This window comes from Hyperolius riggenbachi, chromosome 7 (assembly GCF_040937935.1).
Source record: "Hyperolius riggenbachi isolate aHypRig1 chromosome 7, aHypRig1.pri, whole genome shotgun sequence".
NCBI lineage: Eukaryota > Metazoa > Chordata > Amphibia > Anura > Hyperoliidae > Hyperolius > Hyperolius riggenbachi.
In genome coordinates this window covers 83,506,864-83,527,501 of record NC_090652.1, presented here as the reverse complement: position 1 = coordinate 83,527,501, position 20,638 = coordinate 83,506,864, and the positions used below count along the sequence as shown (strand labels likewise).

Sequence of the window (20,638 nt, the reverse complement as noted above, 5' to 3'; positions counted from 1 at the left end):
GTAAGCGCTGCGCCCCTTTTGCGCAAGCGCAATGAGGCATACAGGGGTTCAAACGTGTGCCACTACGCATGCGCATAAGTCATGCCGCTAACCTAGGGCAAACTGATCGGCCAGAAGCTGGGATTTGTGGGCGCGTACGATGACGCGCTTCCGGTGTCCCTCTGACTTTCCTCCCCATACTCAACTCATGTGACGCAGGCGTGCTGCTGCTCTTTACACCGGCATCATGGCAGCTCGCTGCTCATCGCGCTGGCTCGCTGTTGCGGTGTCCGGGGCGAAGGTCCGGCTTGCTCCGGCTGTACAGCGGTGGCCCCGTGCTGAGGTAGCACTGCTGCAGGCTGTGCGGGCGGGGGCGAGCCGAGTCCCGGGGGGAGGTGAGTAACGTGGCTGCTGGCCTCTGCCCGCTCAAGGTTACACTGTCAGAAAGCCTGGTGATCTACAGCTGCATGGAACTACAAGTCCCAGCATGCCTCTGGCCGGTATAGACTGCTGCTGCGGCATGCTGGAGGCTGGTGCACCTTTGCAACTGGTTAGCTCTATCTGTTCAGAAGTCTGCCTGAAGACCGGTGTTCCAACTAACTAGCATACATTCACAGAATAGCATACATTTAAAGTGATATACCCCTTGTTAGTAGAATCAGTGTCCCCTTGCCCGCTCGCTGGGCTGCGGGCTCGGTCCTTGCTTCGCTCGGACAACTTTTTTTTCTAACTCTATGTCCACTTGGATAGTGGAGATTGCACCTCAGCACACAGGCAGCCTCAGCACACAGGCAGCTAACTGGGGTTGAAAAGGTTAATGCTGCTGATGGGTATTATGGGGTTAATGTCCGCCCTGCATGACTTTGCACATGCTCAGTAGCATTTGTATGCTATTCTGTCGGGTATGCTAAAATGTTGGAACACCTGTTCGGTATAAGCATTCTTGGTGCATAATGTGCTTAGTAATTGCTTAGGGAGTGAATTCGCATAACCATTACTGCTGTTAAAGTAAACCTGAGATGATTAATAAAAAAAATTTATACATACTTAGGGCTTCCTCTAGCCCCCTTCATACTGATCAGTTCTTCACCGTTGTCCTCCAACGCAAGGACACTTTAGTAAGCAGCCCGGAAACTTTGCAAGTTGGGGCATACTGCGTGTGCCCAGCCAGTCAGTTCAGACGCAGAACGTTCCTGGGAGAATGACGGGACCGCATGCGGTTGGCCTGTGTCAAGTAGCCAAATTACCGTGCCGCCTAGCGGAGTATCCAGGTGATGGAGGAGGACCTTTTTTTTTCCCCTCATCTCAGGTACCCTTTAAGCTCCATACACATGCTTAATCGCTGTCATTAGAAAATGAGCAATTCACAGTGGTTCAGGGGGAATGATTATAGAGCATGGTTGAACACAATGACAGTCTGCGGATTGTCAACAGAAGCACAAACAATGAGGACCTGGGAAGTGTGCAATTAGCCACATGTGGTTATGGAGTGATCGATTATTTTCGGTTGAATGAATGACTAACACAGATTACCATCTGATCCGCCAGGATAGATATACAGTAAAGGCCTGGTTAACTGGAACTCAGGCATCTGGCAGCCCCAACTAACCAGCATGCCTGGCAGGGAGAATGGAGGCCTTCCTATCACAGTTTGCAGAGCGGTGGCAGTGGAAATTACTTATGAATCCTCCAGGCACTGGTCTTCTCTCCTCCAGGCCCCAGCTGCTTTGCTGTGTCCTGGTATGGCTCCTCAGCATGTCACCTGACCCATATCGAGTCATATGTAGCATCAGAACAGACTCAGCAAAGCAGCTGAGAGCTGCAGGAGAAGACAGGAGGATTTGTAAGTCCTTTCTGCTGTGCACCACTCTCTTTCATGTATGGGTGTAGATTAGTGTTAATTTAAATGCTGGTTGCTTGACTTCTTGCAACCATCAAGAACATATATCTGGCATCAGGCAGTCCCTGCCTGTGCTGGGTAAATGAGACTCTACTGTATATGTGTGTGTACACACAGTAATCTATATGGACAAAAATCACTGTTCTTCAGGTGATGTTTAGATGTGTTACTAGCCTGCAGGCTAGCGACATGTTCTGTTCCTACTTCCTAGATGGGGGGGATGAGAATGTCATGCGGCAGGCAGGGTAAGTGGGGAGAACAATGCTCTTGACTGTTGCTCAGCTGTAGTGGTCCGTCGCTGGCTGAGTCTGTCTGGGGTCTGCTGTACATACGCTGGATTCTCAGCAGAGGCTGTCGTCATAGTTTTATCTAGCGGGTGTATGGGCCTTCGGCATTATACAGAAGTGTCCACCACCAAAGTTGAGGCAAACCAGATCCTAAAGTTGCATACACATAATTATTGCTGCTCGCAGGGATCAGGAATTCATCAGGTGAAAGTTCAGAGCTGAGTAATGTACAGAAATGTCACTAGCTGGGCAACTAGTACTGTTTAACCACTTTACCACCACAGTAGCGTGTATCTACGCCCCTTTTAAAGAGAACCCGAGGTGGGATTTAATTATGTTACTGGGGCACAGAGGCTGGTTGTGCACACTAAAACCAGCCTCCGTTGCCCCATGGTGTGCCTCCATGTCCCCCCTGCGTGCCGCTATACCCCCCGCAGTGCTGGCGACACGCAGCGCGTCGCCAGCACGATGTTTACCTTTGTGCTGTCAGTCAGCGCCGCTCCCCCGCCTCCTCAACATCAGCGCTACCCGCCCACGTCACTTCCCTCCTATCAGCGGGAGGGAAGTGACGCGGGCGGGTAGCGCCGATGCGGGGGAGCGGCGCTGACAGACAGCGCTTAGGTAAACATTGTGCTGGCGACACGCTGCGTGTCGCCAGCACTGCGGGGGTATAGCGGCGCGCATGGGGGACATGGAGGCACACCATGGGGCAACGGAGGCTGGTCTTAGTGTGCACAACCAGCCTCTGTGACCCAGTAACATAATTAAATCCCACCTCAGGTTCTCTTTAACATCATTTCCCCACAAGGGGGGTAGATACATGCACCACAGCCACTGACCGCACTCCTGCTCGCTTGTGCGTGCGCTCGAGCACGCCACCGCACGCTCGCCTGGAGATCAATGAACGGGAAAAACTGTTCCCGTTCGTTGATCTAAGCCCCCCAGCAATGATCGGCTGCTTCTATGAGAAGCAGCACGATCATTGTAAAAAAAAAAAAAAAAGTTTCCCAGCCTCACTGAACTTCCTGTAAGCGTACTTCCTACGCTTACAGGATGCATTCACAAATAATTACTGTGGCCATCTTGTGGCCAAATAGTAAAACTACATCCCAAAAAAAATTTCATATATAAATACATAGTTTTATATTATAAATTAACTCATAGCTCCCACACTTCCCAATTTTTTATTTTTTTTGTAATAGAAAAATTACAATAAAACAAATACATAAATAGTTACCTTAGGGACTGAACTCTTTAAATATTTATGTCAAGAGGGTATAACACTGTTACTTTATAAACTATGGGCTTGTAATTAGGGATGGACGCAAAACTGAAAAAATGCACCTTTATTTCCAAATAAAATATTGGCGCCAAACGTGATAGGGATATCATTTAAACGGTGTAATAACCGGGAAAAATGGGCAAATAAATTTCATGGATTTTAATTACAGTAGCATGCATTATTTAAAAACTACGGTATAATGGCCGAAAACTGAAAAATGATTTTTTTTTTTCCCACATTTTTCCTATTTTCCCATTAAAACACATTTAGAATAAAATAAATTCTTGGCATAATGTCCCACCTAAAGAAAGCCTAATTGGTGGCGGAAAAAACAAGATATAGGTCATTTCATTGCTATAAGTAATGATAAAGTTATAGACGAATGAATGGAAGGAGCGCTGAAAGGTGAAAATTGCTCTGGTGCTCCAGGGGTAAAACCCCTCAGTTGTGAAGTGGTTAAAAGAAAATAAATATGGAAGTCTCCATATGTTTTTCAACTTGAATTCCTTTTAGTATAACAAGAAGTTGGAATACAGATTAAAGCAAGTCAGAAGCGATTTATAAAAATAAGAAAACAGATTATCAACAAGGAGCGGAAAGGCTCTGGGTCCGTTAGAGCAGGGATCCCAAAACGTTTTGGGTCGAGGGCCAGGTCAACATTCTTCAGACTGCTGGGGGGCTGGAGTATGCATAAAATGATGTAGAAGTCTTTGCGGGCCAGACAGTGAAGCATACCCAGGAGACAACCTGCAGTCCAATTGGACAGCAGAGTCACCTGATTGCGGATGGCTGGTGCCAGCACTGATATTCAATATGCGGACCACCAATATTTAAAGATGTAGCTGACCACATCTTTAAGTAATACATTTTGTGTGTGGGGGGCCGGTAAAAAAGCGTCAGGGGGCCACAGTGTTAGGACCACTGCTTTAGAGCCTTCCCGGTCTCCTCGTTCCTCTGCAGGCTCTGAATCTCCCGCCGTGGGAGTCTTTTGAAGCAAGCATGAAGTGGTGCATGCCCAGTATGCAGCGCCCTGTCTTCGGAAGCACTCAAGCCTTCCCACCCCGGAAGAGAGCAGTCTACAACCGAATGGTCGTAGACTGCTAGCGATTGAGCCTGTGGGGGGAAAGCAGGGATCAGGAGGAGAACTGGAAGGCTATATAGCCTAGATTCTCAACGAGTGGTATGCGTACCCCAGGGGGTACTTCTGATGGTTCCAGAGGGTACTTGGGCTTGATATACTTAACCAAGAATAACAAATTTAGAGTTTTAGAAAAACAATCTTATTTAAACACCAACTTAGTATTTTAGCTAATTAAAAGCTATAGTAAAGGCTTGGAAATTTAGAAACTATTATGTACTATGATTAAATATATATTTGTCAAGGGGTATGTGTAATGTTTACTATGCTAGGGGGTACTTGGTGAGTACAGGGTTTTAAAATGGGTACAAACCAATAAAATATGGAAACACTGCTCTATAGGACCCAGAGCTTTCCCTCATCTTAGATGAGTATCTGTTTTTTGTGACACTGAAGCAAAAAAAAATGTTATAATGGATTGATGTAGTATGGATAATTAATAGAACATTAGTAGCAAAGTAAAGAGTCTCATGTTTTTATTTTCAGTTATGTAGCTTTTGTTTTTTAATAAAATTGCATCATTCTTTAATATTTGCAGTTTACAAACTACACTCTGTAGTTGAAACTATGAAACAGAGCAGAGCTAATGACCCTTTGAACTTCTCTGAAGTAAATTCTTATCTGAAGTTGTCTTTCACTGTTTCTTTGCTGTATAAGAGCTTCAGAAAATAACATTGCTCTCTGACTAAATTAGCCGGAGAGCTCCGAGAAGCTCTTTTGCACAGATAACAAGTGAAGTTTCTTAACCCTTCCTGTACTGGAAACAATGAGACTCATATCTGTGCTACTAATGTTTTATTTCTTAGCTGTACTACACAGGCAAAACATTATCTTGAAAGTTTATTTTCACTTCAGATTCCATTTAAGAACATAAGCATATTTTATTAATCGTCTCCAAAAACAATGGTCATCTGTGCTGGTACAGGAAAAATGAGAAACAAGGGCTGCAAAACTTGTACATTTAACCCATTAGCAGACAACAAATCTCTCACCCAGCAAACCCCAGAGAAAACAAAACCTAATTTTATTTATGTAGAGCCAACATCCTCCATAGTGCTGTACATAGCGCATTTTGAAGAGCATAGATACACAACAAGCCCAAAGGTCTGTACAATCAGGACATTCAGCAATACAAATACATACATAGTTGATGTGTGGTTTGAGACATCACCAATACTGGTACACGTTCACATGATAACTTACAGCAGAATAAGGAACATTAGGAGGAGGTCCCTGTCCTTGCAAAGTTACAATCTAGCATGCAAATATAAGGGAAAGTGCATGAGAGAAATGGGCAAAGGTTATATCTGGTCAAATCTGTCTACTGCCAAGTAAAGCTGTCAGTGCCAAAGGTATAAGCATGTCAGGGGCACACTTTGCTGGCATTACACCAATCTTCCTTTTTTGAGAGAGTGTTTAACCTTTTCAGCCTTTTGGACTTAGCTGCTACGTCCAAAAGGCTGCTTCTGCATGCTCTTGCGGACGATCGCGTGAGCTCCTGTGCAGCCGCCCATTAGCCCGGAGATCAGGGGTCTTGTCCTAGGAAAAGAGGTGAGTGGAGGTGATGTAAAAGGTCTGCCGGGGAAGTTTGAGCTCTGCTGTAGTGTATCCCACAAAAATAAATGTAATCTGACAGCATTTCACCAAAAAGACATGTACTCTGGTAGAAGTTCCTCCAAAATACAGATATGGCAGTGGTTCCCCCAAAATAGACAATGTGGCAGCAGCAGTTCCTCCAACATACACATAATCTGGAAGCAGTTCCCTAAAATACGCGAAACCTGGCAGCGGAACACCCAAAATACATGTAATCTGGCAGCAGCTGTTCCCCGAACATACACATAATCTATCAGCGGTTCCTCAAAATACACTTAATCTGTTAACAGCGGTTCCCCAAGAATGCAGATAAACTGACAGCAGTTCCCCCAAAATAGGTACCCCCAGCATAGGTAGCCAAGTCTATAGGTGTCCCCAGTATAAGAAGCCATGAGTATAGTTGTCCCCAGAATAGGTAGCCAAGTGTATAATGTTTCCAGAATAGGTAGCCAAGTGTATAATGTCCCCAGAATAGGTAGCCAAGTGTATAATGTCCCCAGAATAGGTAGCCAAGTGTATAATGTCCCCAGAATAGGTAGCCAAGTGTATAATGTCCCCAGAATAGGTAGCCAAGTGTATAATGTCCCCAGAATAGGTAGCCAAGTGTATAATGTCCCCAGAATAGGTAGCCAGGTGTATAGATGTCCACAGAAAAGGTGGCCAGGTGTATAGATGTCCACAGAATAGGTGGCCAGGTGTATATGTTATATAAGTAGCCAGTTGTATAATAGTTCCCAGTATATGTAGGCAGGGGTATATGTCCCCAGTATATGTAGGCAGGTGTATATGTCCCCAGTATATGTAGGCAGGGGTATATGTCCCCAGTATATATAGGCAGGGGTATATGTCCCCAGAATAGGTAGCCAGGTGTCCCCCAGCAGGAGGGGAGCAGCGCAGAGGAGAGCTGTGGGGACAGGGGGGACATCTCCCCCTCCTTTCCTCACCTTGGGGCTCCTCCTTCCTCTCTCTCCCCTCCAGAACTAAGTGTTGTGTGGTGGCTGGCAGAGGACAGAACTTACTTCCGTCTCGTTGCAGGCGCGGGATGTTCTAATGGATTTGCCGCTACTCTGGTCTGGTCCAGTGTCCTGACCAGAGTAGCGGCACCAGAACTTCCGGCGCTTGGAGCAAGATGGAGGCAAGTTCCGCCCGCTGCCAAATGCCGCACAAGACTTAGTTCTGGAGGGGGAGACGTCCCCGCTGTCCCCACAGCTCTCCTTCTTTGTGCTGCTCCCCTCCACACATGCCAAGGTGGACGACGTCCACCCTCCTGAACCCTCTGAAAAAAGCAGGTGGACATCGTCCACGCCCCACTTGACCCCTGCCGGAGATCAATTAATGTGAAAGCAGTTATGAGAAGCCATGATCTTTCTAAAGCACATGTCAAACTCTGCGGGCCAAACCTCTTTCATCCTTGCTGGCCGCTGTACTCTCCATGGTGGCAAGCGGCGACAGTTCTTCAGTCTGCACACCAGCGTGACCCCCGCACACAGGAGAGCAGTGTGTCCCTGCCTGCTAGCGCACGTATACAGGAAGTTCCTGTATATGCGCGCTAGCAGGCAGGCTGTGTCATTCTTCAGTGCGAGGGTCACGCTGGTGTGCAGACTGAAGAACTGCCATGCCAGAGAGTACAGTGTCCAGCAGGGATCAAAGTCAACCAGTGGAGGTGAGGGAGGGAAGGGTGGTGGAAAGGGGGCACAGGCTGTCTGGATTTCTATACTGGGGCACCTACTATGCCTGGCTAAACATACTGGGGCACCTGATATGCCTAGCTACCTATACTATGGCACCTACTAGGCCTGGCTACTTGAACTGGGGCACCTGATGTGCATGGCTACCTATTCTGGGGCTCCTATGCCTGCTACCTATACTGGAGGCACATACCTGGCTAACCTACATACTGGGGGCACCTATGCCTAGCTATCAATACTGAAGGCACCTATTCTTGGCTACCTATATTTGGGGCAACTATACCTGGCTTCCTATATAGGGGTTACCTATGCCTGGCTACCTACCTACAATGAGGATGGATTTTGTTTGTTGGCTATAACGCCGTGGCTATCACATGCAGTGCAAATTGTGGGGTGTTATGCGATCATTCCAAATGGGGGGGAAGAATAAGTATACTTGTCAGCTCTCGACCTGGTCCCTCCGTCCCTTACATTTCGTCCCTTCGTCTATTTGAGTTTGCACCCGTTCTAAAGTAAGAAAAAGTTTCACATCCTCCCTTCACTTCCTATAAGTTGGATCACTCACTTACAGGAAGAAAAAAAAAGACTGAGGCCATCTTGTGGCCAAATAGTAAAACTACATCTACATCCATTTTTGTAAATATATACTTTCAATTATATTTATAATTGTTTACCTCCCACACCTTAAAAAAAATAAAAAATTACAAAACAAAACGTAGTTACCGAAGGAGCCGAACTTTTTTTTTTAATATGCATGTTACAATTAATTTTTTAAATTATAAGCTTGTAAATCGTGATGGACGCAAAACTAAGCTTGTTTCCAAATAAAATATTGGCACCATATATTGTAATAGGGACATAATTTAAATGGTGTAATAACCTAGACAAATGGGCAAATAAAATACATGGGTTTTAAGCTATAATGGCCAAAACCTGAGAAATAATTAATTTTTTCAATTTTTTTCTTTATATTCCCGTTAAAATGCATTTAGATAATTCTTAGCAAAATGTACTACCCAAAGAAAGCCTAATTGGTGGCGGAAAAAAACAGATCAATTCATTGTGATATGTAGTGATAAAGTTATTGGCGAATGAATGGGAGGTGAAAATTGCTTGGATGCATAAGGTGAAAAACGACTGAAGGCTGAACTGGTTAATTACATAGATGTACATCATTCATGTTTAGCACATACTCTTGCACAACATCTCGTATTGCAATATCAGGGCCTATTGTTAAGTGCACCAGATTAACCAAGTTTAATTCTATTATTTGATCTGTGTCTTCAGTTTACACAGGACAGGCTTCCCAGTTTCACACAAGTTCATCCACATGCAGCAAAACAGACTATTACCAGGTTTTGGGAGTCCCGAGGTCTGCAAGTCAGAAAGAAATCAAAAAGGCCTATTACCAGGTATGTGTGATGTAACGTACTGAATATAGACTGATCAGCCAAAGCATTCAAACCCCCTGCCTAGTATTGTATAGATTCCATTTGTGCTGCCAAAAAGGCTCTGGCCCATGGAGGCTTGGACTCCACAAAACTCATAAGGTGTCTTGTGGTATCTGGCAACAAGACATTGCAGCAGGTCCTTTCGAGCCCTCTATATTGCGATGTGGGGCCTCTGTGGAGTAAGAGTGTTCACAAACCATTACATAAGGGAGAAGAAAGCGATTTCCAGGCTTGGTACAACATGCTTTATTCGCAAGCGGCCATATCAAAGCGGAATGGAGACACAAGGGTCAGACTTCAGCCCACTATGGCCTCGATTCATAAAGCATTACCTCATGCGGTAATGCTGAAAACAGCAGACTTTACCAACCACTTAGCAAAATGTCAATTCATAAAGGCTGTTACCGCATGAAAAGCTGACATTACCGACCAGGGAGATAAATTACCGACTTGACTGCAGTTACCGACAACACATGTCAGTAAATTGTCAGCAAATGTCAATTCATAAAGCCTTCAACATGCGGTAAGCCTGGCGGTAGTTACCGACACCTCTGGTGAGGTCTTAACAAGTTACCGACAGCTCTGACAGCTCTGATTAATGCAAAGTGCAGAGATCCGAAAGTCTGTTTGATTCATCTGTGGAGAGAGCCAGTGAGCCGTCTGTGTGAATCATTTCAGCAGGCAGGGAAAGACTGTGTGACTCATCTGTCTGAATCATCAGTGGAAAGAGGCGGCTGTGTGAGTAATTTCTGCAGGCAGGGAAAGACTGTGTGACTCATCTGTCTGAGTCATCAGTGGGAGAGCCAGAGAGAGCCGTCTGTGTGATTCATTTCTGCAGGGCAAAGAGGGAATCGGGACACTGCTCTACTCTACCGCTCAATGGGCTGCGGTAATTTACCGACCTCCAAGGGCAGCTGGGGAAATCTTTATGAATTAGCACACAGACCGGGAAAATACCGAGTGCGGTATTTTCCCGACAAGATTTTTGTTATCGCACTGCTGTTTATGAATCATGTGAAAAGTGACAGTGACCCTGAGTTGTAAGAAATAATGTTTGTAGAAGAAGTTTGGTCTAAGCAAACTGCTTGCTCTGCTTGTTAATGATGATGCATTTCTAACTGACTTGTGGAGAGATCTTTTAGCTGATTGCACCCACCTCTAGACTTGAAAGTCTGTCCTCATGTGAGCTGGTTGTCTGAAGGTGATAGTACAGGGTGTTCACATACTTTTTGATGTCTGATTTGCACAATGTAACATATTAGCAAATTACCGTAAATTTTTTCTTCCGACAATAAAATGGGTGGTCCCTAGAGGCTTATTTGCAAGCTTCCATCTGTAATTTCCAGAGTTGACTTACTGGGTGATGTTTGGTTGTTTTTTTTTAGTTAAACTTTAAGCCTTTCCACTGGAGCAGAATACACAGCATTTCCCAGCATCCAAGTTGCTCCGGGAAACACTTCCTATCCCAGCAATAGAATGCCGGTAAAATCACGTGCTGGAAAGCATGCAGCAGATTTGTTGCACGCATCCAAATTCATATAGCGGTGCATGGCAGGGGTACAGGGATTTAGATGGGTACTCGCATCTCTGCAGGTGCCAGCGTGCATCCCACAAAACACATGCCTGCTCATCGGGAACTGGCCCTAAATGGTTTTAGTTTCGGGAATCGTTCAGAGAGAGATCTGTCGCTTGGTCGATCTGCCCATGTATTGTCTGACGTATGTAGGACTGCACAATGAATCGTTTTAAAATCGAAACCGCGATGTGTGGCACGACTATTATGTAATCGTGAAAATTTTTTTGAAGCGTATGTTGTTCCGCAACCTGCTGCTACTCGACATGTATAATTATAGCGCAACTCACCTTCTGGCATCCCCCGCCGTCTCTTCCCACTTCCTCTCCCAGGCGTCACCAGTCGCGTTGGTAACAGCGCCCCCTGTAATGACGTAACCGGAAGTAATCACAGGGGGTGCTGATATTATAGTAATGGGCGGCTGGGAGAGGAAGAAGATAGAAGCTGCCAGTGTCATCCCGGAAGGTAAGTTGTTACTATGCCTGCTCTCCCCCGCTGCTACTCCTATGCTGCCTGGCTACCTAAACAGGTGGCAGCCAACTACCTAGCTGCCTAGCTAACCTTTAATAGTGGCAACTATACTGGCTACCTATACTGGAGCCACCTTCCCAGCTAACCTATACTGGGGACAACTATACTGGCTGACCTTTACTACCTAGCTAACCTTTACTAGTGGCAACTAATCTGGCTACCTATACTGGAGGCACCTACCTAGCTAAACTAGGGGGCAACTATATTGGCGGCACCTACCTAGCTAACCTTAACCAGGGGCAACTATACTGGCTAGATATACTGGAGACACCTACCTAGCTAACCTATACTGGCTATACTTTAGGCACCTACCTAGCTAAGCAAGAGGAGGGGGGAATAGTTGGCACTGCAGCTCAGGACAGTTGACACTGGAATGATGTTCTGTTGGAATGAAGCACCTGCAGTGCCAATTGCCTTTCTCATCCTCTTCATTTATGTTTACACCTACCTAGCTAACCTATACTGGGGCAACTATACTGGCTATATATACTTGAGGCACCTACCTAGCTAACCAATACTGGGGGAAACTATACTGGCTACCTATACTGGAGGCATCTACCTGGCTAAACTATACTGGGGGCTACTATACTGGCTATCTAAACTTGAGGCACCTAATTAGCTAACCTATACTGGCTATATATACTTGAGGCACCTACCTAACTAACCTATACTGGCTACCTATACTGGAGGCACCTTCCTGGCTAAACTATACTGGGGGCATTGTGAATTTAGTGCTAAAGCTTGATTTGAAGAAAATCGTGGAAACATTGAAATCGCAATTTTTGAGAGGAAAATTTTTTCCTAAAATCATGTGGGCCTAGACGTATGGTGATCCAGTGAACCTGGCCTTGATTTCAAAGATGAACCCTATTGTGATTGGTAGCGATTGCAAGCCTCTCCCACACAGTGAGCTGCTGCTTAGTCAGCTTTTGCCCACCACTGTATTGTTTGAATGAGAACATAGGATACTCCCATTCTTTTGTTGGTCGTTTAGGTCACAAGTGTTTTTTTTGTTTGTTTTTTTGTTTTTTTACATCATGTGACCTATTCAAGCCAATGGCATATGGGAGCAAAAACAATGTCACCCTTTTAGAAATTGGCTGAGTTTTGTGTGGTGTGTAAATTAGGCCTTGAAGCTTACACTGTCCATCACAAAAAGGCTTGGAAGAGTTGAGGCTCGGGAGAGCATTCTACTGTGTGCTCGACATTCCTATAACACTTGTTTGTACATAGAGGTCTTAGGGCATGTGACTAGTACTTTGTGATAAAAAGCATGTATTCCATCTAAAACTAGGAAGGAAGGAAAAATAAAAACTGTGATAGAGTGAATCCCCTGGATGGTCCAGAGGTTTCCTCAAAAACTCTTTAAGCCCACCGCTACTGGACTCATGGCCCACCGCCCTTGTTGGATATGGTTAGAGGGTCCCAGCACTGGATCGGTGGGGTTAAGTAGGATGTTGGAAGCCTCTGGACTATACAAAGGCTTCCCTCTATTCCAGGGGTCCCCAGTATATTTTGGCCCGAGGACTGGTTTCCAGTGTGGATTTTTTTGTGGGGACATTGGGGGGGGGGGGGGGGGGGGCGACACAGGGTCTAGAGTAGGGGAGGTATGTTAGTGTGAGAGTAAGTTTGTAGAAGGTGATAAAAGTAAACAGAGTTGTCAGGGCTCTTTAATTTAGTCCAAATGAGATAGCAGAGTTTTCCTTACATTGCTGCGGTCCGCGCGCCTAGCTCCTCATCTCTCACTCATTTTTTTTTTTTTTTTTTTGTATCTAGATAATAATAATTGCAGTATTTGTATAGCGCCTTTCTCCTGTCGGACTCAAAGCGCTTGCGAGGCAACCACTAGAGCGCACTCAGTAGGCAGTAGCAGTGTTAAGGAGACTTGCCCAAGAAACTCCTTACTGAACAGGCAGAGCCGAGATTTGAACCCAGGTCTCCTGTGTCAGAGGCAGAGCCCTTAACCATTACACTATCCAAGCGTGCACCAAGCGTTGCTAGTTGTGCTATCCTCCTTTTGTAGCCATCCACTGTGGTGCACGTTCCTTTTACGTCTCCTGATTCAGCATCGGTATGGAAGCTAAAGCAGTACAGCAGATAGCTGTGTAAGGAGGACAGCGCCACCTGGTGGTGCTCTGCTGTATGCTGATCTGGTGGAAAGAAATTGAGTGAGATGAGAGGCCAAGCTCACAGACCAGGTGTTGGGGATCCCCTGCATTCTATCTAACTTTTACTCTACAATTGCAGGAGTGAGTGGAGTAAACACACAATGAATGTGTAGTTTTGGTTGGTGTAGACTCATTTTGCTGTCATGTGATTTACAGCTGGCCAAGAAATACCATCCAGACACCAACAAGGAAGATCCTCAAGCCAAAGAGAAGTTCTCTCAGCTGGCTGAAGCTTATGAGGTAATAATTGGCATCATTAGTTTTAAACAGCTAGATTGTAAACAGAGACGTATACATGTGATAGAGAATCAAGGCGGCAACTAAAATCTGGTTGATATTTGCTAGTGTCTTCTGTGTCTGTATATATTAACCTGCCCTTTCCCCCTGTGCTAGGTTCTGAGCGATGAGATGAAACGCAAGCAGTACGATGCATACGGTACGGCTGATTTTGCAGCTGGTGCTGGTGGAGGCGGGCAGCAGTACTGGAGGGGCGGTCCCAGCGTAGATCCAGAAGAACTTTTCCGAAAGATCTTTGGCGAGTTCAGTGGGTCTCCATTCGGTGACATCAACTCAATGTTCAGTCAGCCCCAGGAGGTGAGTTGAGCTCCTCAGGTTATAGATAAAAATCACTGAAGTTTCACAATGACTTGGTTGTCCACTACACTGGCGATAAGCGGGGAACTTTACTGAACAGCGAACCTGAAGCGACCTAAAAAACCCGTAGCTACTCACCTTTGTGCCCTCAATCCACTGCTCTTACTCCCAAATAACTCTTCAGGACTCATTTTGCAGGCCTCGGAACTACTCACTTCCCTGAGTACTTCTGTAGACGTGTGGATCTGTACTGTGCACAAGTCTAGGCTTGCGCATGTGCACATCTTCTGAAGTACTCAGGGACACTGGTGCTTCCAATGCTTGCTGGAGAGTCCAGAAGGCGAACATTTTGAGCAGTAGAATGCGGGGAACAAGAATATGAAAAGACCTGTTACTTCTGGTTTTCTTTATAGGTCCTTAATAGCAGCAAATTCACATTTTATAGCTGCATATTCTAAATCTGTTTCACTTTTAGACAAACGCTTACTTTGTAAAATATTTTCCTCAATTTTCTTGTCTCCTCGTGTGGTAATAATGAATGTGGCTCTCACTATTAGAAGCAGAGAGGTCATCATGTGACTGAGCAAGCTGCAGAGCTATCTGTGAGGCGTAATATGCGCATTGTATTGCTGTCTGCTAGCGAGGAGTTAGCAGTTTGCTGTGTCCTCCAGGTAGGAGATATCAAGCCCATCTCCAGGCACACATTTTATAATACCAATTACAAGCTTAGTAAACGGACGGCTCAAATGTTATCTTTTATGTGTGAAATGAGGTTGCTGCTGATGGAAATCTTGTCTTTAAAGGACCACTCCGGCAAAAAGTAAGCAGTTAAAATCAGGCAGAACAGACAGGTTTTGGACTAGTCCGTCTCCTCATTGGGGATTCTCAGTTTTCTTTGTTTTCAAAAGCATTTCCTGAACTACCAAAGTAGTGTGCAAGTGAGTAGGGAAGCTGGCTGGTATCTTACTATTTTTGCGGCTAAACTGCCGTTTAGGTAATGCTTTTGAAAATAAAGAAATCCCTGGAAATCTCCATGAGGAGATGGACTAGTCCAAAACCTGTTGGTTCTGCCAGATTTTAACGGTTTACTTTTTGTCGCTGGAGTGATCTTTTTATTAGTGCAGCAAAACCCAACACTGAGCAAGGCACATTTTAAAATAATCATGCTGGTTAGTGTAAGTTCTAAATATTACCTTTGGAACTAGTTTTCAAATTCAAAATCCTATTGTGTAGCTCTGCTTGCTTGCAGCGGTGCACCTATCTGTGCATGCTTGGTGCTTACCTGGTAAATTTCATCCTAGTAGATTGTGGTTTTACAGCTGCTCACCACTACTCCTGAGAAGTCCATCCTCCTTATGTAAACACTTAGCTGCTACTGTAATGTAAGATGCTGGGCAGTGTAGTCTTGCTATCTATTATTCTTCTTCCCATTTTGGATGCCCCATTGTCACATCTGGCTGACCCTCCTGGAAGCTGAATCCAGAGAGGATAGAAAGCAAGTTTAGGTGCAACGGCAAACTTATTGGCCCATGAAGGAGGTGCTTTGCTTCTATACATTGTTTATATTCATTTACCCATCTTGCTATTAGAATTTACCTTGTTCAGTTTGGTTTTAGGTGAGCTTTAACATTTTGATCACATGACTAGAAGTGCCGAATGAGAGTTGCTGCTTCCTGCATTGCATATTCAGACTGCTGGATAGACACTGCACGCAGCTCAGATGTAGTGTCTGCTCTGGGATTGACCTGGCATTTTTGTATACCTTCTGGATGGCCTCTTCCATCTAGGAACAGTGATATTATTACCCATTCCAATTGTATTTATGCATTATTTGGGTCTTATGGAAGCCCAAAATGGACTGGTGCGATTGCGCTTTTGATTAACTATTGTTGCAACATTAGATCAAGTATTATTCACTTTCCAACTGCATTTTATTATGAACTGTGATGGCCAGGTTATGGACACAGAGTCCTCCATGTGTCTACTTTGCTTTTGTAACGCATTTAAAGGACAACTGAAGTGAGAAGAATATGGAGGCTGACATACTGTATTTATTTTCTTTTAAACAATACCAGTTGCCTGGCAGCCCTGCTGATCTATTTGGCTGCAGTATTGTTTGAATAACACCCGAAACAAGCATGCAGCTAATCTTGTTAGATCTGACAATTTAAAAGACCCCTTCTGTTTAGTCATGTGACTAAAATTAAATGGGGCAGGCCTCTTCATTTTAGTGTGGCTGCTGCTGGAAGGCGGTAGTCGCATGGCACACGTGAAGTCCTCAGCAGGAGGGAAAAAACACATACCTTTAAGTCCAGGCACATCGCCTCTAGTTAGGACATTTAAATAAGTAATTTAAGGAAAGGGAGGTGCTAAAGTGGGTGTGGCCAGAAAATAGCAAAAATCAGTAACCCTTTTCACACTCTCATGCAAATGTTCAAACAATTGCATTCACAGATTTACTCATCCAGGCACCACTGTTATTCCTACAGCTAAGTTAAAAGCCAGGGTCTTAGTTCACAAAGGAATGCATTCTCTTGCTTAGTCACCTACACTGCGCAGAAGTACCCAGGTAAACGTAGGTGTCCTAACTCTGGCCCTGTAACATGCATAGTGCAGACATGCAAACATTCATTGCATCAAACCTATCAAGGGATTAGGAGCACACCTCCTACTACGTTTACCTGGGTACTTCTGCGCAGTGTAGGTGACTAAGCAAGAGAATGCATTCCTTTTGTGAACTAAGACCCTGGCTTTTAACTTAGCTGTAGGAGTAACAGTGGTGCCTGGATGAGTGAATCTATGAATGCATTTGTTTGAACATTTGCTGCGAGTGTGCAAAGGGTTACTGATCTCAGCAGGAGGGAGGGGAGAATTTCAGGTGATGTTTCTCCAAATGGAAGGAGGGCAGCTTTCCCACGCTGCCTTGTGCTGTGCCCACAGTTTGCTTGTATTCCAACATTTCCCTCCCAAATACAGTAGCTAAACTCCATTTCTCTTTTTCTGTCATGCAGTACATCATGGAACTCACGTTTATGCAAGCAGCCAAGGGAGTCAACAAAGAGATGTCCATTAATATAACCGACAGCTGTCCGAGGTGCCACGGAAAAGGAAATGAGCCTGGTACCAAGCTTCAGCACTGCCACTACTGTAATGGCACCGGCATGGTAAGTGCAACACACTGCAACGTCACTTACTGCGCATGCTGCTCATCAGCCTGCCTGTTCATTCCCTCCAACTCACTGACTCTGTCATTGTAGTGAGCATATTTTGTTAATGTGTCTGGTGTTTCAGCTGGAGATGTATCATACTAGCTGTATTGACTGTTGTAGGAGACAATTAACACTGGTCCCTTCGTCATGAGATCAACATGTCGGCGATGCGGAGGGAGGGGCTCCACAATGACCAATCCTTGTGTGCTCTGTGGGGGAAGTGGGGAAACTAAGCAGAAGAAGAAGGTGACAGTGCCAGTGCCTGCTGGTAAGTGCTTCCAGAATGAAATCTTTCAATAAAGTGTACCAGAGATCAACTTAAATAAAGAAACGATACTTACCCAGGTCTTCCTCCCGCCCCATAAACATGTGCGAGTCCCTCCCCATCCTCCTGTGGTCTGCTGTTCAGCTGCGATCAGCCCTGTTAACTTGCTCAGTCGCGTCCAGTCTGGGTCTTCTGCGCATGCGTGAGGCCCGGACTGACTGAGCTAGTTATAGGGGCTGATTGCGGCTGAACGGCAGACTGTGGGAGGACGGAGAGGGACTGGCACGTGTTATGGGGCGGGAGGAAGCCCCGGGTAAGTATTGATTCTTTACTTTAGTTGATCTCTGGATTCCTTTAAAGAAAATCTGTAATGAAAAACGTTCCCCTGGGGAGTACTCACCTCTGGTGGGGGAAGCCTCCGGATCCTATAGAGGCTTTCCCCGTCCTCGTGTGTCCCACAATGGTCTCGCTCTGGCCCTCCGAACAGCAGGATGTAAATATTTACCTTACCGGCTCCAGCGCAGGCGCCGTATCTGCTCTCCACTCAGAGATAGGTGGAAATAGCCGATCGCTGTCAGTCCACTCTATTGCACAGGCGCAAGTCTCCTGCGTAGTAGAGCGGACCCGACAGAGATTGGCTATTTCCGAGCTCAGAGACGCAACAGCGCCCCCGGTGGATCCAGAAAAGGTAAATATTGGACAGCCGACAAATTGTCGGTTGTGCATTTCATGGGCTGCAGCGGGACCGCCGTGGGACACAGGAGGACGGGGGAAGCCTCGACAGGGTCCAGAAGCTTCCCCCCTACTGAGGTGAGTACCATCCAGGGGAACTTTTTTCGTTACAGAGTCTCTTTAAAGTGTACCTGAACTCTTGCAAAGGACAGAAGGATAACCTAGGTAATGCACCCTGTATGTATTTAGAGAGTTTAGCCTGTTTAATTCCTCCTTATCTGTGACTAATCTCTGAGCTGTGTCAGCTGACTACCTCAGCAGAGCAGTTAATTGGTAAACACAGGATGTTAACAATATAGCTGCTTCCATGAAAGCAGAAAGTAGACACACTGCAGATTTAGTGCAGGATTTGTATCAGCTGTAACAAAGAAATGTTTTTCTTTAAAGGTTATAATGCTGTTGCATATCTTTTAGAGCAGAGAGGAAGTTCTGAGTTCAGGTCCGCTATAACAGGAACCTAAGGTGAGAGGGATATGGAGGCTGCCATGTTTATTTCCTTTTTGTCCCGCTGGTCCTCTGCCACTAATACATTTATGCATAGACCCTGAACAAGCATGCGGAGCAGGAGCTCTGACTGAAGTCTGACTGCATTAGATGCATGCTTGTTTCAGGTGTGTGATTCAGCCACTACAGCACGGCTGGTACTTTTAAAGAGGAAATAAATATGGCAGCCTCCATATCCCTCTAACCTCGGGAAAGATTTAAGAGCCATCTTGTTTAATGTTCAATGCTTGTCAGTTTCACAATGTGAGTGAAAGGCTTTGATCATTTTGTTTATTTTTAGGTGTGGAAGATGGGCAGACTGTCCGCATGCCCGTGGGCAGTAAAGAAATTTTCATCACATTTAGGGTAAGTACATTGGCATCTAACTGACTGGTACAGTTATTAGAACCATAAAATGCTCAAAAACAGGATTTCTTTGGTGGCCTGGAAAAAAATTATACTACTTGGCCTATATCCCGACTCTCTGGCGAACACGGTAAATCCAGCGCTGGACACTTGGACGCAGCAGCGCAGGAGACTTGGGCGCAGCCGGCGCCACCATAGGCCGTAATAGGAACTACGGCTATCGCAGGCACAGGGAGTAAAACTTCAGCGCCGTCAGAAGACGGACCTGAAGTTGCTTTTAAAACAATAATTCGGCTTCCAGCAATTGCTGAAAGCCGAATTATTTCATTCCCCCACTATCCATGTCGGCCTGAAGGGGGAATAGTAATTAACACGGCCCGGACTTGTGCGGCAGCAGGATCAGCCATATACTGGCTGTGTCCTGCGCCCAAATCTCCGGCGCCGTTCTCTCTCGTACGCCTCTCTGGGACTAATTAATGGAGCATCACTTGTCTGTGGCATTGTCATGCTTTGAGCTGTATACAGTAGCAGCACCTGTGGCAGAAATGCAGTAACTTAAAGCGGAACTAAAGATTCCTTAAATGCAGTTTCACTTACCTGGGGCCTCCCCAAGCCCTTGCAGGAGTCCTGTCCTCATTGGTCCTCTATGATCCTCCGTTCTCCCGCCGCAGTGCAGTTTAGTTACCGCTTGCTTGTAAGTCAACTGCACCTGCACAGCCCTGGCCACGCGTATCCTTCTTTACGTTACCAGCTGCTACAGGACGGTAATGCGAAGAAGGATACATGTGGCCAGGGCTGTGCAGGCCCAGTTGCCGGCGACTTGCAAGTCAGCAGTAACGAAACTGCACCGTGGCGGGAGAGCGGAGGATCATAGAGGACCTGCAGGGGGCTTGGGAAAGCCCCAGGTAGGTAAGTGAAACTGTTTTTTAAAGCGGATCCGAGATGAAAAATTAACAAGAAACTTGTCTATATATCTTATCTTAAGTTTAGGTAATTTACACAGCAAATCTAGCTGCAAACAGTTCCAACAGTATATGAGTTTATATGATTATTTCTTCCTGTGATACAATGAGAGCAGCCATTATCTGCTTGTGATCATTACACACAGGCAAGCTGCACTGCATTTCCAGCCCTTGGCCTGTGAAAACTTCACTCCCCTCTCCTCCTTCCTCCTCCCCTCTGCCTCTGAAATCTCTGGCTAGTAACACCTCCTCCTCCTGCCCACACTGAGCTCCCATAAGCCCCCCATATTGCTACATGGGCACTGGAGAAGCTGTGGGCAAGGCTTGTTTAGTTTATAGGGAATTAGATTAAAACAAAAAAAAATTTGGCTTGAGGAATGCCCTATAAACGATATGAAAGGAACACAATTGTGCAATAAAAGTTTATCTCAGAT

The 20,638-nt window shown here is 45.6% G+C and overlaps 1 protein-coding gene across 3 annotated transcripts in view; it reads left to right on the top strand.

Annotated features, from left to right (window-relative positions):
• The first annotated feature begins 50 nt into the window (after positions 1-50).
• The window catches only part of DNAJA3 (DnaJ heat shock protein family (Hsp40) member A3), a 39,473-nt gene continuing 18,885 nt past the window's right edge, over positions 51-20,638 (top strand). For 2 of the 3 annotated variants that reach the window (XM_068244179.1, XM_068244177.1), the window contains exons 1-7: positions 52-374; positions 9,158-9,282; positions 13,750-13,833; positions 13,987-14,187; positions 17,199-17,351; positions 17,517-17,664; positions 19,178-19,242. In XM_068244179.1, the coding sequence (XP_068100280.1) occupies positions 227-374; positions 9,158-9,282; positions 13,750-13,833; positions 13,987-14,187; positions 17,199-17,351; positions 17,517-17,664; positions 19,178-19,242 (924 nt within the window). In that variant the 5' untranslated portion in view covers positions 52-226. Of the gene's footprint in view, positions 375-9,157; positions 9,283-13,749; positions 13,834-13,986; positions 14,188-17,198; positions 17,352-17,516; positions 17,665-19,177; positions 19,243-20,638 lie in introns of all 3 variants that reach the window. The other variant, XM_068244178.1, reaches the window with a different exon arrangement.